The sequence below is a fragment of the Cyprinodon tularosa genome, unplaced genomic scaffold, assembly GCF_016077235.1.
Source record: "Cyprinodon tularosa strain WSP-4 unplaced genomic scaffold, ASM1607723v1 ctg356, whole genome shotgun sequence".
NCBI lineage: Eukaryota > Metazoa > Chordata > Actinopteri > Cyprinodontiformes > Cyprinodontidae > Cyprinodon > Cyprinodon tularosa.
In genome coordinates, this window is record NW_024039070.1 from 81,399 (window position 1) to 96,596 (window position 15,198).

Genomic DNA, 15,198 nt, shown 5'->3' on the forward strand with positions numbered 1-15,198 from the left:
AGAATGTGCCAACTCAAATTTACTACCAGTTCATTTCTTAATACGTTTGTTGATTTGTATATTCGCATCTAGGTTTTTTTATATGACGACGAATCCTATTTGATCAAGTCAATACTATTTATAAAGCACTGAATACAGAAATATTGTACTGCATACAAAAATGTTGGCACAAAAACATTTGCAATGCATAGTTATTTTACATAAGTATATATGCACCCATGCTAATATGAGTGAAGACATAACTAGAACATAAATTAATATCTAGGTTAGTCATAGAAGCTTGTGTTGAAAAATAGGGAGGAGACGTCGAGGTGCCAAAAAGAAATCAGTTCTTCTTGACAAGCTAAGCAAAAATAATTTGGATCCCTGAAAAGAGTCGGAATTCCCATAACGACAGAGGAGAAAAAGGGAAGCATGAACGTTGATCCTTTCATTAATGGCCTCACTGATTGGTTGATGGGACTGTCAGTCAAAATGAACAATTTTAAGGCTGAGTCCTTATAAGGACATGTATGGGCGTGGTCTGCGACAGAGAGGCGAAAGAGCAGAAAACTGCTTGTTGTGTCAGCGGCGGCTCCGGCTAGAGGGAGGAATAAACTGGGAATCGTGTTTGGCCGTGTTTTCTTATTTCCCTTTCAGGAATACTTTTATTTCCCCTTAAGAAGGTTAGTAACACACGTTGTGTTGGTCTTTTTGTGTGAATACTTGTGTTTTATATGAGAATTAGTGCTTTCCTTTCCTCCATCTAACCACAGCACTCCAAACAGGAAAGTGCACGCGCTAGCTAAAATGAATCGGGATAGAAATGATTTTTAGCTAGCGGCGGATTATAAAACGGCTATAAACCAATATCTCTAACAAATTTCTCACCAGTGCGCAAATACATTATGGGTTTAATAGCAATTTCACGGTTACTTTGATAAGAAATGAAGGTTATATGTGGTGTTGTACGTTATTGAGCGGGGTGGGGTAGGCTAACCGTGGTGCGGCAGGAAAACTTATCTCCGGAACGATACATCCACACACAGACCGAGGTGCAGTCAGTCCAACCGCGCCCTGGCCCCTGGCTTTCTCTCCTAAACTGAACAATAGCTCCTACATACAAAATATGCAGTGGTTAACCCTCTTGTTAGCTACAGACCGTTAGGATGAAATCAGATATCCTCAGTAAAATGTCTCAAACGAGACCCGTTAACGCAGCTTTTTAATTTAATAAAATATCTGAATTGGTCTCTGACTTCACGGCTGTCACCAGCTGCAGATAACCATCCTGTCCTCTTCGCTTCTTTTAGTTATAACACGTGGAGAAATAAAACGTGTGAAATCACTTTGGGGTCGGCCTGTCTTAATCCTGCTCACTCAGGACAGACAAGGGAAATGTCTTGTTTGCGTCTCAGTGAATTCCTGATTATTCAGGCGGAAGGGAGTTCAGCTAACCATAGTTATATATGGGAAAAGCCCAATCGTTGCAACCAAAGAGCAGAAAAAACAACAAGTTGATTTCGACGATACCAGATGGCCAAAACAAGCTAAGTTTATGGTGTAACATTTGCATTTAAGTTAGTTTTGCATACCGTGGCACTTAAAATCTGACGTAGTCATTCAAAGACTGGTGATGAACTTCTAAAGTCAGGAAAATGTAATAGGTGGTAGAATCTAAAACTATTTCAGTTCATATTTCAATGGATCAAACTGTTAAAAATGAGTAACTGGAACTGTTCTTTCTACTTGGAGCTAATGGGAGTCTGCTGTTTTTAGATTATTGATCTATTTTAGTCTCTAGTTCAGTTTCACATAATCTCAAAATGTATCCTTAAATTCAGCACCTGTAATGACCTAATACTCTCTGGGTTTAAAGAGAAACCAGTCTGACTTTTGTTTTGCATAAGGGTATGGTTTGGAATCCTCTCTGTCTTTGAAGTTTTTAGAAATTGATAATGAAAGAAAAGCGTAGGCTATCATGGTGTTCTCCTTAACTCCTCCAGCTATAGTGTTTCACATGTTTCTTTTATCCTGACTGTAGGATAGTTTGATTGGTGTCATTACCATAGGAAAATGCTACTAGATCCCACCAGTTTTAGTCTAACCCCTTTCTTTTAAAGTGGCTGTGAGTTTCCAATGAGGCAAAGGCTGATTGGGAGAGCAGCCGGGGGTCAAAAGTAGTACAGCTGTGTATTGCAGCACAAGGCCTTTAGAAGTGTGCAGCCTGTCTTCCTATGGCTTGGTGGACTGAGGAAGTGGGTCAGGAAGTGAAGGAAAACCAAGCTGAAGGTGTAATGGATGATTCAGTCCCATGGACTGTTGTAAGGCCTGTAGAGGACTTTATATCACATGTAAAAATTGTTAATATGATACTGATGCATCATATATGTGATAAATGTTTTTATGTTTAAAACAACAAAACATCCTTCTGCTAGAACATGTTCTCTGGGGGGAAAACTGCTTTGTCTCTTTGGCACAGATAACATTCTTAAGAGGTGTATGGCATACCTTAGTAGGCATCCAGTCATGTTCAAGATTTTATCTCTGTTACATGTTTGTAAAGGACCTTTAACGGAGGAAAACCAGTCAAGATGAAATGTTATTTTTTTTAAAATAGAAATGATGGAAAGTAAGTTGGAAGGAAAGTAACACAATGCTTGGTGCACACATTGTTTTCTGTTAAAACAAGGAATGTTTTTTCCTTGTCAGACATCAAGATTTTATGTTGTTTTATTTTTGTTGTTGTTACACAGTTAATTAAAAGTTTGTGTTAAATTAGTTGCTTAACTAAAAAGAAGAGCTACAAGCTATATCCATTCACAGTATCGTCTCCAATAAGTATATAGCAAAGGACTGCTTAAATTCAATATTTGGAATATGGTAATATTTATATTGCTGTGCTTGATGTTAATACCTCAGATCTAAATCTTAGTGGCAAACATCTTATAGAGGTTTGAAGATTTCATATTAGGCGAAAGGGATTGTGGTTGATATCTTTGTTGCATTCAATCCTAATTTTCCTGTCCTGTTTTTTTGTTTGTTTTTTTTTTCAAATAATTTTCAGCCCTGTTAAAAGTGGCTACATACAAAGAAACAAATTTTGTTGTTGTTTTTTTAGATTTATGGCACTATTGGCCTTTATTTGACACTAGGCGTGTAAAGAGAAGCTAGACATACATCGGTGGTCTTCAAATTCAAATACAAAACGGTTCAACACGCTACCATTTATTTTTTTTCTTTTATTGCACTGTTGAATATGTCATTAGACCAGCTTTAGTTTTATTTAGTATTTAGCAACCTTTGCTTTATAATACTCGGTTTGGTTTGCATTCAATGCTGTCCTCACTGTTGTGTTATTTTCCAGGGCATCGTTGTAAATAAGATGCATTTCCTGGTAAATAGAATAGAGGGAAAAGTATACTGTAGGTATGTACATGTTTTGTCAGTATCTGTCACATTATAGTTCTGCTTTGTGAAAGGGTGAATCATCTGTTATCCCCAAACCTTTTATAGTATATCTGTTCAGGCAGGTGCAGAGTCATTTTTGCATTGTTCTTTCCAACCAAAACCACTGACATGTGTTGATACTGGGCGCTGCTTTGTGGATGATTTATTGGGCGAGGGAAGGGGGGGTTGGAGGGGTGGCTGATCAGGAAGAGCAGGCAACTGTTTTGTACTCGATGCTTGTTTTTAGGATCTGAGCTGTAAGCAGGCAGATGTTCTGACGTGGCTTTTTATATAGTTGCAACTTGACACATCTGCACAAGCTATAGAGGGCAAAGAAACAAGAACTTAGCTCGTTTTGATTAGTTTTGTATTACTATAAAGTGATCCCTGCTAATTAGGGACTTAAGCAGGATAAGAAGTTTAAGATTTAGTTTTAAGTCTCACAGTGCAGAAAGTTGAATTTAGGAAGGGGAGGGTGGTTAAGCGGGAGGGCAGCTTGAAGCGTGGCCAGTTTCACACTTAACCCCCAGACCTCATCTGGTGTATGTTTTTATGTCTGAACATGAGGGCTCTGTTTTTCCTGTGCAGGAACAAGAAGTTAAAAATACCAAGGGCTAAAATTTTGTGTTTGTAAATATTAGTTGAAGTATGAGGAACTGGCAACCTGTCCGATGTTTAACCTGCCTGTAACCCAGCAACAGATGGGGCTAGAGCCATTCCCATCCCCCTGTAGGCTTTTTTGATGAAAGAATATAATATAGGATGACAGTGAAAAACTAACACAGAAGGGACCCAAATTCCAGATTTGTGCCGTAGTGCAATGACATCGGCAGGATGTAACTCACAGGCTTGGGCAACAGTGACCCACAAATCTCCTTCAGGTTATTAGGTCAGTTCAAACTATGTACAGGTGCTGGTCATAAAATTAGAATATCATGAAAAAGTAGATTGATTTCAGTAATTCCATTTAAAAAGTGAAACTTGTATATTATATTCATACATTACATACAAACTCATATATTTCAGATGTTTATTTTGTTTAATTTTGATGATTACAAATGACAACAAATGAAAATCTCAAATTCATCATATCAGAAAATTAGAATATTACTGAAGACCAATAAAAACAAAGGATTTATAGAAATGTTGGCCAACTGAAAAGTATGAACATGAAAAGTATGAGCATGTACAGCACTCAGTATTTAGTTGGGCCTCCTTTGGCCTGTATTACTGCAGCAATGCGGCGTGGCATGGAGTCGATCAGTCTGTGGCACTGCTCAGGTGTTATGATAGCCCAGGTTGCTCTAATAGTGGCTTTTAGCTCTTCTGAATTGTTGGGTCTGGTGTATTGCATCTTCTTCTTCACAATACCCCATAGATTTTCTATGGGGTTAAGGTCAGGAGAGTTTGCTGGCCAATTAAGAACAGGGATACCATGGTCCTTCAACCAGGTACTGGTAGCTTTGGCACTGTGTGCAGGTGCCAAGTCCTGTTGGAAAATGAAATCTGCATCTCCAAAAAGTTGGTCAGCTGCAGGAAGCATGAAGTGCTCTAAAACTTCCTGGTATGTAGCTGCGTTGACCCTGGACCTCAGAAAACACAATGGGCCAACACCAGCAGATGACATGGCACCCCAAACCATCACTGACTGTGGAAACTTTACACTGGACTTCAAGCAACGTGGATGAAGTGCCTCTCTTCTTTTCCTCCAGACTCTGGGACCTTGATTTCCAAAGGAAATGCAAAATTTACTTTCATCAGAGAACATGACTTTGGACCACTCACCAGCAGTCCAGTCCTGTTTCTCTTTAGCCCAGGCAAGACGCTTCTGACGCTGTCTGTGGTTCAAGAGTGGCTTGACACAAGGAATGCGACAGCAGAAACCCATGTCTTTCATACGTCTGTGTGTGGTGGTTCTTGAAGCACTCACTCCAGCTGCAGTCCACTCTTTGTGAATCTCCCCCACATTTTTGAATGGGTTTTGTTTCACAATCCTCTCCAGGGTGCGGTTATCTCTCTTGCTTGTACACTTTTTTCGACCACATCTTTTCCTTCCCTTCGCCTCTCTATTAATGTGCTTGGACACTGAGCTCTGTGAACAGCCAGCCTCTTTAGCGATGACCTTTTGTGTCTTGCCCTCCTTGTGCAAGGTGTCGATGGTCGTCTTTTGGACAACTGTCAAGTCAGCAGTCTTCCCCATGATTGTGTAGCCTATAGAACTAGACTGAAAGACCATTTAAAGGCTTTTGCAGGTGGTTTGAGTTAATTAGCTGATTAGAGTGTGGCACCAGGGGCCATCAATTTTGAACCTTTTCACAATATTCTAATTTTCTGATATGATGAATTTGAGATTTTCATTTGTTGTCATTTGTAATCATCAAAATTAAACAAAATAAACATCTGAAATATATGAGTTTGTATGTAATGTATGAATATAATATACAAGTTTCACTTTTTAAATGGAATTACTGAAATCAATCAACTTTTTCATGATATTCTAATTTTATGACCAGCACCTGTACATCCTCATTTTTATTGAGCCTCACTCGGCAAGTTAAGGTCTGCCCATATTTTTAGTAACCTTTCTTAAACCGGTGGCATTTAGGAACTTTCTACATTTCAATGTGCCAAAGGTTGTCTACGAATGCATTTCTAACCTGTTTGTCAATGACGATATTAAAGCACTTAGAATTGTCAGCAGTAAAGCCTTAAGTTGATGTCTGACTAAAGCAGACTTAAAATTATTATAGCTATGATTTTTAGAAGTGAATATTTGGGTAGGGTGTTTGTTGTCCAGAAGCCCTGCTGTGCAGCCATCATTTTAAATGAAAAATAAAAAAATAGACTTAATGACAAAAGTTTTTCTTTTCTAAAAATTCGGAACTATCTAGCTAAGCAGTTACGTAAGCACTTTGTAGTGTTGGTATCATAGCAATGATATAAAACTCAAAATGTACATGATGTAGAATATTCTTACCAGTTCTACTTTTTATAGAGTAACACAAGCATAACAAGTTGGTTTTGGCTAAGTAGTCAGATTATCTGCATGGGTTGCTAGCCTGCTGCTCATTGCTTAACAGACATACCATTCATTGCTTTCCAGCTGTAATTTTGAACAGGAATAGCTACGGGCTGCTTTCATAGAAACCCTCTGAACACTTAACCATGCTTGAATCTGGTTTATGTAGCATATCCCGCCAGTGTGAACCAATCCAGTAACCTTACCCTTTTTGGTCTGGTTTAATCAGACCACGGAGGACTCTCTGACTATCTAAACCCCTTCCTGTCCTAGAGAAGTGATTCCCAAACGGGGGTACTCGTACCCCTAGTTTTCTGTGAGTGCGGTGCAAGGGGTACATTAAAATATTTTACCCTGGGATCAGTTTTGTTTTGTGAGGACCCGTTTGAAAAAAATAAACAAGCTTTTATTAAACAAAAAGTACTTTTTTGTTATGCTTGTGTGCACTTTCAGCTTTGACACAAGTCAAAAAAGGTTGTGAAACTAAAAGAATACCAGAAGCAAGAAGAGAGTATCTAAGGTAAGAGCATCACGTTTGAGTTAAAGGAACAGAAGGGGGAAAAACAAAGATAACATGAATTAGTTTATCCATCATGAGTCTACCTGTAGTACCGTAATAAATGAGTGTAGGTGCACAGCTAGATTAGAACACCCATGTAGTAACTCAATGAGATGTACTTTCTTCTTCCTTTTTTTTCTCAATCAGAGCAGTCCTAAAGCAACGCTACCCCTAAAACTATCAGGTGCATCTGGATGACACTGTCTGGCCCTGTCTAAAAATCTCTGTGAAAGCAAGCCATGCCAGCTAAAAGTTTGGATGATGGGACCTTTCAGTGGAAAACTGAAGTGCTAGTTGCTGACCTAAAAGTACATGTGATAAGTGCATATGAAAAGAAAACTGAAAATGCCTTCTGTCGCTGTAGTTGTCCTTTTGAACTTTAATTTAGATTAAACAGACATGCATATTACGATCAGACGTTTTCATTAGAAGAGCAAATTCTGTTTGGTATTTGCTATTTGTTATATTTATTTTGGTCACTTTTCTGGTCACTTTAGTTTATTCTTTGTCAGTATTTAATAACATAACTCAGGTCTCTTAAGTTATTTTTTTTGTAAACAATTCTGTTATGGTTAAAAAAGTTGGTTAAATAAATATTTAATTCGAAGTCTGTGTTTGTGTTCTTTATTAAAATTAAATCATTTAGCAATATCATAAAAAGTCCAGGCAGAGCTGCACATAAAATATGGTTTCAAATCTTTTCAATAATTATCGATATCGATCAATATGCATTTTTTTTTATCGATAAGCTATTTTTCTATATCGCCCAGCCCTATTTGAGGCTTTTCAGTGTTGAGGTGGGTTGGTGTTTCATTTATTTCTTTTTAGTAAAATGATTCTTGGCTACATGGTTGGAAATGTTACTGGGATGATATTCTGCCACCCTTTCTAAAACAAAACCAACAACTTTGGTTTAAATCTGTCTTGTTCTACCATAGAAATTATACCTCCTTCTTTTCCATTTAAATTTATCTAAAAAGGGGCACCAGCGCAATTAACATTCTCCATTTACTTGCATATAAAAACAGGCTTTAATGGGAACCATATAACATAGCATTATACCAGAGTACAACTTTGAAGAGATCTGATTTAGTTTGGCTATTTTTTTTTGTTTTGTTATTACATACGGCTAATATGTAATAATATACCTAAGAGTGATTAGTAGATTGTTTTTTTTTTCTTTTTTCATTTTACTTGATAAAAATGACACAATGATGACATATACAAGTCTCAGTTTAAACACAAAAGAAACATTCATAAAAGTTGGGGTTGGTAACACTGTTCAGAAACACTTTTTATTGAATGAAATGGTCCTTCCATCCTGACAGTATTCAATACATCATGTATTCCGTGAAAGGAATGAAAAAAATCAGACGAGAGCTGCAAGCCTCTAAAAACTGACTAATCCCTGCTCTTCAATCTGAATGGAAAAAAACAATCGCATGCCTTCATCTCTGTCCCCCCTCCTCCGCGTGCACGCTCATCAGGTTTGACCATTGCCGAAAACTTTCACAACACCTTTTTGCAAAACTTGTGAGGTTAGTATTGCTGAAAATTACATGCTAAAACTCACATGGTTGGTATTGCTAACCTAGCATGCTACCTTGAAAGCTACAATAATAATAGTTTATTTACAGGGGAATGAGTCATGAAGTGATTAGGTTGAAGATCATAATGTATTGACAGAAAAGGCTGAGTCGGCCCCCCTCTGCTTTGCCGAGTTCTGCTGTGAGATTTGCTTTCAGGTTTGTGGGGAAATCTTTAAATGAGAGGATGTCACTTTCATATCTTTTTAGCTCTACAAGATTACCAACCCTAGCTTTAACAAGTTAAAGGAAGGATTAACAAAGGTATTGAAGGAGTGGCAATGCATGGACTTCATGTGATTTCAAAGCATGAATGCACTAATAAATCAGTGAATGCACGCACGTATTTGCTGGTGCTGGTGCAAGGGGAAGCAAATGGCTAATAACCTTCAAAAATATAAACTTTTCTGTGGTTGTTTTTCCTAATGTTATTTTTTAAATTTTAAAACGAGAACGTGGAAGAGTGTGGAAAGATTGTGCCCTGCCAACCAACTTCTTGATTTATAATATGGTGAAGTTCAGCACAAATACTTTTCCACACGAATCACCTAAGGCTGGCAATATGATTTTATTCAATCAAGATTATCATAAAGACTTGTGGAACATTTTTTATCATGTAAATGAGGGAAAATATAAGCTTCAAAATTGGTCCAGAAAATACTGATGTCAAAATGAACGGCATCAGTCTTTAAAAACCTGTATTAGTCAAGCCCTGTGGTAAACCCACTTTAACTGTATTCTGGCCACCTAAAGGCCTAGAGTAAGACAGTGATGTGTTTTTTAATTGAATTACGGTTGTTTAATAAAATGTGGCCAAAATTGAGTTTCTCTGCTATTTGAAAATTGCATTTTGGTAAATTATTTTATTGCAAATGCAGTTAACTTCCAGGCTTAGATAAAAGTGGTGACTGTATTGTCCAGCTCCATCTATTACTATATAATATTTCTGAATAACCCTTACTAGTTTTTTAGTAATCGGGATTTGTATGGCTGATTCACAGGGATTTAATTTCACCTCATCACTAATATTTCTGTGTCCTATTTCCATGAGTACACTGTCAATAACAAAACAGTTGACAGTCAAGTCTAATTAAATCATATTAAAGCAGGGAAAGGATTTATAGTAGGTATGTACAGTACCACAATAGAATGGACTATGTAGACCCAAACTACCGTATTTTCACGACCATAAGGCGCACCGTACTAAAAGGCGCAGTCTCATTTATGTGTCCCATTTCTGTATTTAACACACACATAAGCGCACCGGACTATAGGGCGCATTTTTTATATACAGGTACATGTCCTCTACTACGTTTAAATAGCTCTACTGCGTATTTTAAAAATACAGCGGGCCCAAAACTGAGTATGACTGTGCTTTATTCATGTATTTATTACAAAGTATTAATCAAACCTGCGAGCTGGCCATGAGACAGACACATCGCAGATGACACAGCGCTGTGATTACTCCTAAATTAACTTAAAATCCTGAAACCTGCCGACGGAATATGTTCGCTTTTATTGCCGGTATCATGGTGCCTGCACTGTAAATTATTTAGATGAAAAACACCTGCCAGCCGCCGCGGTGAGGCTGCTGTTGAAGGGATTTCTGCTGTCGGTGCACCGCTGGTATGTGGGGGTCTGAGCGCCTCCGACAGAAATAGATAATCTGGATGAACTGACTGCAATTAAGTTTTCAGGTGGCCTTTCTCACTTAAAAACATATTAAAACTACTTTATTCCCACTGATCACAGCAAATATAGCTGCAAGATTTAGATTATTTAGATGAAAAAACACCTGCCAGCCGCTGCGGTGAAGAGGAGGAGACCCGCCCAGAGGCTGCTGTTGAATTAAGTTTTCAGGTAGAAAAATAGAGCGGGAGCAAAACTGAGTATGATTGTGCTTTATTCATGTATTTATTACAAAGTATTAATCAAACCCATCAAAGTCCTCATCCTCTGTTTCTGAATTAAACAGCTGCGCTAAATCAGACATGCCAGTTTCCCATTCTTCCCTGTCAGTCACTTTCCGTGCAGCGCGGCTCCTCAGAAATAATGCAGGCTTTTGCGAAAGCTTGAACAACAGAGCCAGCAGACACTTTAGTCCAAGCATCTACAATCCATCCGCAAACGGTGGCGTAACTTGCCCGGCGCTGCCTTCCACTTATCCTGAAACTGTGGTCTCCGTCTGTCATCCACCGCTCCCACGCCGCTCGCAGCCTTACTTTGAAAGGCCGCTTCACACCGATGTCGAGCGGTTGAAGTTCCTTTGTCAGACCCCCCGGGATAACGGCGAGCACAGTGTTCATTTGATTCACCTTTTTTTTTCACATCGGCTGTGAGATGGGCACGCAGCGATGGTGATGCGTGGAAAAAAGCACCTGGTCTCCTCACATACACCTGCCTTTCATCATCTCCTCATCCATCCAGCCTTTTTCATTTGCGTTAATATCATGTCATCAGAGCGCTGTGTCTGTCTCGCTGTCAGCTCCCAGATCAGCGTCTCTGATTGGTTGATGCAGCGCGTCCAGCAGCAAAACTTCAATTTTTCCATCTCGAGCAGCAGCAGCGCGTTGGCGGTGCGTCAGATGCTTAAACGCTCCCGACGCGCTGCACCTGCAGCTCAAAACGCGCTGCAGGACCTTTTGCTGCGCCTTTACGCGCGTCAACCATTGACTTTGCATGTAAACTCGCTGCTTCTGCTGCACCTGCTGGGTCCGGTTCACACCGATGTCGCGCGGTTGAACAGCGAGCACAGCCTTAATCTGTTTCCCCATGTTTTTCACATCAGCTGTGAGATGGGCACGCATGGAGTTACATATTAACAGCGATGGTGATGAGTGAAAAAAAAAAACACCTGGTCTCCTTACATTCAGCCACTCTTTCATCATCTCCTCAATGAGGTGGTCTCAAAAGTCGCAGTTACAACACACATAAGGCGCACCGCACCATAGGGCGCACCGCACCATAGGGCGCACCGCACATTTTGAGGGAAAAAAAAGACGTTTAAGTGCGCCTTATAGTCGTGAAAATACGGTAGTAAAGTAGAGACTGAAGTAAAAGCACATCATTTTACATGTACTATTAGGCCAACTTAAAACACTAGATAGCTTGTGCTTTGAGAAATGTTTAAGGACCTTTAATGCCTTTTAATGCCCCTTTCCAACCTGAAAGGTGAATAAAGGCCAGGAGTACAACAAAATAATCAAAAAGGGCAATAGATATTTTGTTCTACTTGTGATGGTGTTCAGTCTGCTAATATAAAACAGCCTTGTTGATGTTCTATATAAGCTCTATACATAAGCATGGAAGATAAAATTTGTCTGTCTCGGTAATTCTTAAAAAAAAAAAAAATCTGCCAAAAAAGTCGTGTCTTGGTAAAAGTAGGAAGCCAGATAGTTATACCCTGTTCTTCCGGCTAAAACAATATTCTAACCTATTTTGACCTCTGGTCGGTCTGGTGGTTTACTTTACTGGAGTATTTTGTTCCTTTGGATTGCACATCTGCTGAAGTTGTATGTATTAAGTGTTTTGCTTGCAAGCTGTAGAACTCTATATAGCAACCCACTATGGAAACTGAGGACAAGTTTTTCCAGTCTCACTGGCTCTGGTTTAGTTGAGTAGTAAGCAGGTAAGTTTATCTGGAGCTTTTTAAAAACCTCCGAAATTTGGACGTATATACATCGCGTCCAGAGAGAAATATCAATCGAATGAATTACTTTATGGAACCTTTCTTCTCCATAGATGTTCATTTTTTGGGCCTTTCTTAAGCCTAGCTGTTTATCCTGTTCACACAGGAATTCACACCTTAATCTGATCTGAAGGCAGTTGTACCATCACATCTACTTGGTGTAATGCAGGCACCAACATGTTTTCTCCAGGCATAAATGTCCCTGGGTCAAGGTTATTTCCTGAAACTGTCTGACCTTCATGGAGCAGAATGGCGTGCCCTCCTAGGAACTGCGTTATGTACATATACAGAACATGGATGACGGTCAGACTGCACTTTCAACACAGGTGTCAATAAAGTTTATAAACATCAGAGAAAAGGTGTATTGACAATAAAAGGAATTTAAAACGATTGATTTTGACCTGTTTTGATATATTCCTGGCTGGTTTTGTTGCTAATCTTGCAGTTTGTGTTTAAAAAAAACCCTACTACAATGGATATATCATTGTATAAGTAAATATTAGCGTAAGAAAATAAGCCTCACCCCATGCTTTTACTTAATTACCATCCCACACGACTTTACTCTGTTTTATGGGAGAGTTAGCGGTTTGGCCACTCCCACCTTCCAGCAGACTCAACTTGCTTCTTGTGTTGCAATCCATGTTTTCTGTCAGAAAAATGAGCCACAAAAGCTTCAGTCACATTCTTAATATTTTTTTCCTTCTCTTTACACTTTTTCTTCTTGTCCACACATGGTGGGGGGGGATACTTGCAAAGCATGTCCCACATCCTGTGGATTGTTTTGCTCGTCATGACTTAGACTGGAATTGTGTGTATAGAGAGTATCAACATATAATAATGAAGAAGAAAAAAAACGTGGTGGTGATGTTGGACCTGTGTTTTTTTTTGTTTTTTTTTTTTTTTGTTTTTTCCCTTTATAATCTGATGTCTGCCAACTTTCCATTATCTTTGGATGTGCTCTGTTATTGTAGCGAGAGCTGTGGGACTTGAGCCTTTTGAATGACCATGTTTTCCACAGCTCTCTTGTCTTCCAGCAGATTGTTGTTTAAGGCTAAGGATTTTCCTGAACCAGCCACAAAGTCTTTTTTTTGTTTGGGTTAGGTATGTCATATCACTCCCTGGAAGTGGCCCTCTCTGTCCTGTTCCACTGATAAATGCTCTAAGAGTTTAGATACTTGGTACTTGACCCCATGAAATACATGAGCAGTAAAATACATTTTTAAAAACCATATCAAAGCTGTGAAATACTGAAATGGGAGTTTTTTTAATCTATAAATTTGTGTCTTGTGCTTTTGGTAATATTTACACAATATTAGTTTGCTTTAAGCCATCAAAAGTAATGACTTGTTGCGGGAAAAGCAAGCAGGAGTAGTTAAAAACTTTCACAACAGAATATAAAGTTTTGATATTGATATTCTCAGCCTGTGCTAAAAATCTTTACTGAGGTTTGAGGGTGAAACGTCTCATCTCACTAATCTTGCAAATACCCCAATCCTGCCTAAAACACAACACAGCTGCTACTTTTCAGAATTTATTACTTCATTTTTACTTGTCAGGAAAGCGAATATTAGTTTTTCAGGTTGTGCTTATGAAATTGTCCTCCCTCTTTGCAGATATGAGACGAGTTGTACGACAGAGCAAATTCCGTCATGTCTTTGGCCAGGCGGTGAAGAATGACCAATGTTACGATGACATTCGGGTCTCAAGGGTCACATGGGACAGCTCCTTCTGTGCAGTCAACCCCAAGTTTGTTGCCATAATTATCGAGGCCAGCGGTGGCGGAGCTTTTCTTGTTCTCCCTCTTCATAAGGTAGTTTTTTTTTTTTTTTTTCTATGTATACCAAATGTGTTTGTGTTAATTGTAAATGCAGCATTGGAAGAAATTAACTTTTTCAAAGGAAAGATCTGGATTTTCATTGCATTTTAAAACACAGATTCTTATTTTCCCAATTTTTTTTATCACTAGATTTTCATGGTATAACAGACAGAGAACACACATAAATGATTTATTTTATTTTTTTTTTTTATTGAATTAAATTGTCTTAGCCTCATATAATTAAAGCACCTTTTAGAAATGCCAGACTTTAGAGTTCTTCAAATGTCATTAAAAAGTTATCGGAATATAGATCTTCCCCTTTTCTGAAGTCCTTTGCTCACAAATATTTGGAAATTCCATCAGATTTTCCTGCTGTAAATTATTTATTACCAATTATTAGAGTCCAATATGACAGTGATTGTGTATATTAAAGAGTTTTCAGGCAGTTGTATGTTTAAGGAATGGACAATTTTTCTATGGATTTGTAGTTTGACTTCTGCCTAACAAATGAATTGGCACATTTCCATTTCTACTGAAGCTCTTTCAATGCCTACCCAAGCAGGTGGGCGGGCCAGTAATGCCACATCTGATTTGGAAAGTCACAGATGTTTTTCTGTTGTCATATCATCTCATATTCATGTTTGTGGTACAAACCTTGGATTGGGGTCCCTGCTCAATAAGCTTAATATTTAAGAACAGAGCGATTAGTGAATGAAGCCAAATTAAGTGGTTAGCAGTTTTAACAGCTGTAAGTGAAAACTGCTTATTAGCCTGTTGGTCTTGCTCTGGATGCTCCTCATCTGTCTGTCTGAGGAGAGTGGCTTGAACAGCCTGCATGCAGGATGGGTGGAGTCCTTTTTGATGCGGAGTGGCCTGACCCTGCATCTTGATGTGTTGAGGTCCGAGGTGGAGGGAAGGCTCCTCCTCTGGTGGTATGTACAGCTTTAACCAACCTCTGCAGAGCCCTCCTCTTAGCAGCTTATAACCTGAAAGCTGTCTGAATACCTCAATCTGTTGAATTAGATTGTGGATACAGACAGCCAGTTCTGGTACAAGAAGAATATCAGCATATTGTGCAAGGAAATATCGTTTCTGGCAAAT

General features: G+C 38.8%; 1 protein-coding gene across 1 annotated transcript in view; it reads left to right on the plus strand.

Annotated features, from left to right (window-relative positions):
* The first annotated feature begins 507 nt into the window (after positions 1-507).
* coro1ca (coronin, actin binding protein, 1Ca) overlaps positions 508-15,198 on the plus strand; it is a 44,980-nt gene continuing 30,289 nt past the window's right edge. The window contains exons 1-2 of the mRNA XM_038295472.1: positions 508-665; positions 13,895-14,091. Of these exons, the coding sequence (XP_038151400.1) occupies positions 13,897-14,091 (195 nt within the window). The 5' untranslated portion in view covers positions 508-665; positions 13,895-13,896. The remainder of the gene's footprint in view (positions 666-13,894; positions 14,092-15,198) is intronic.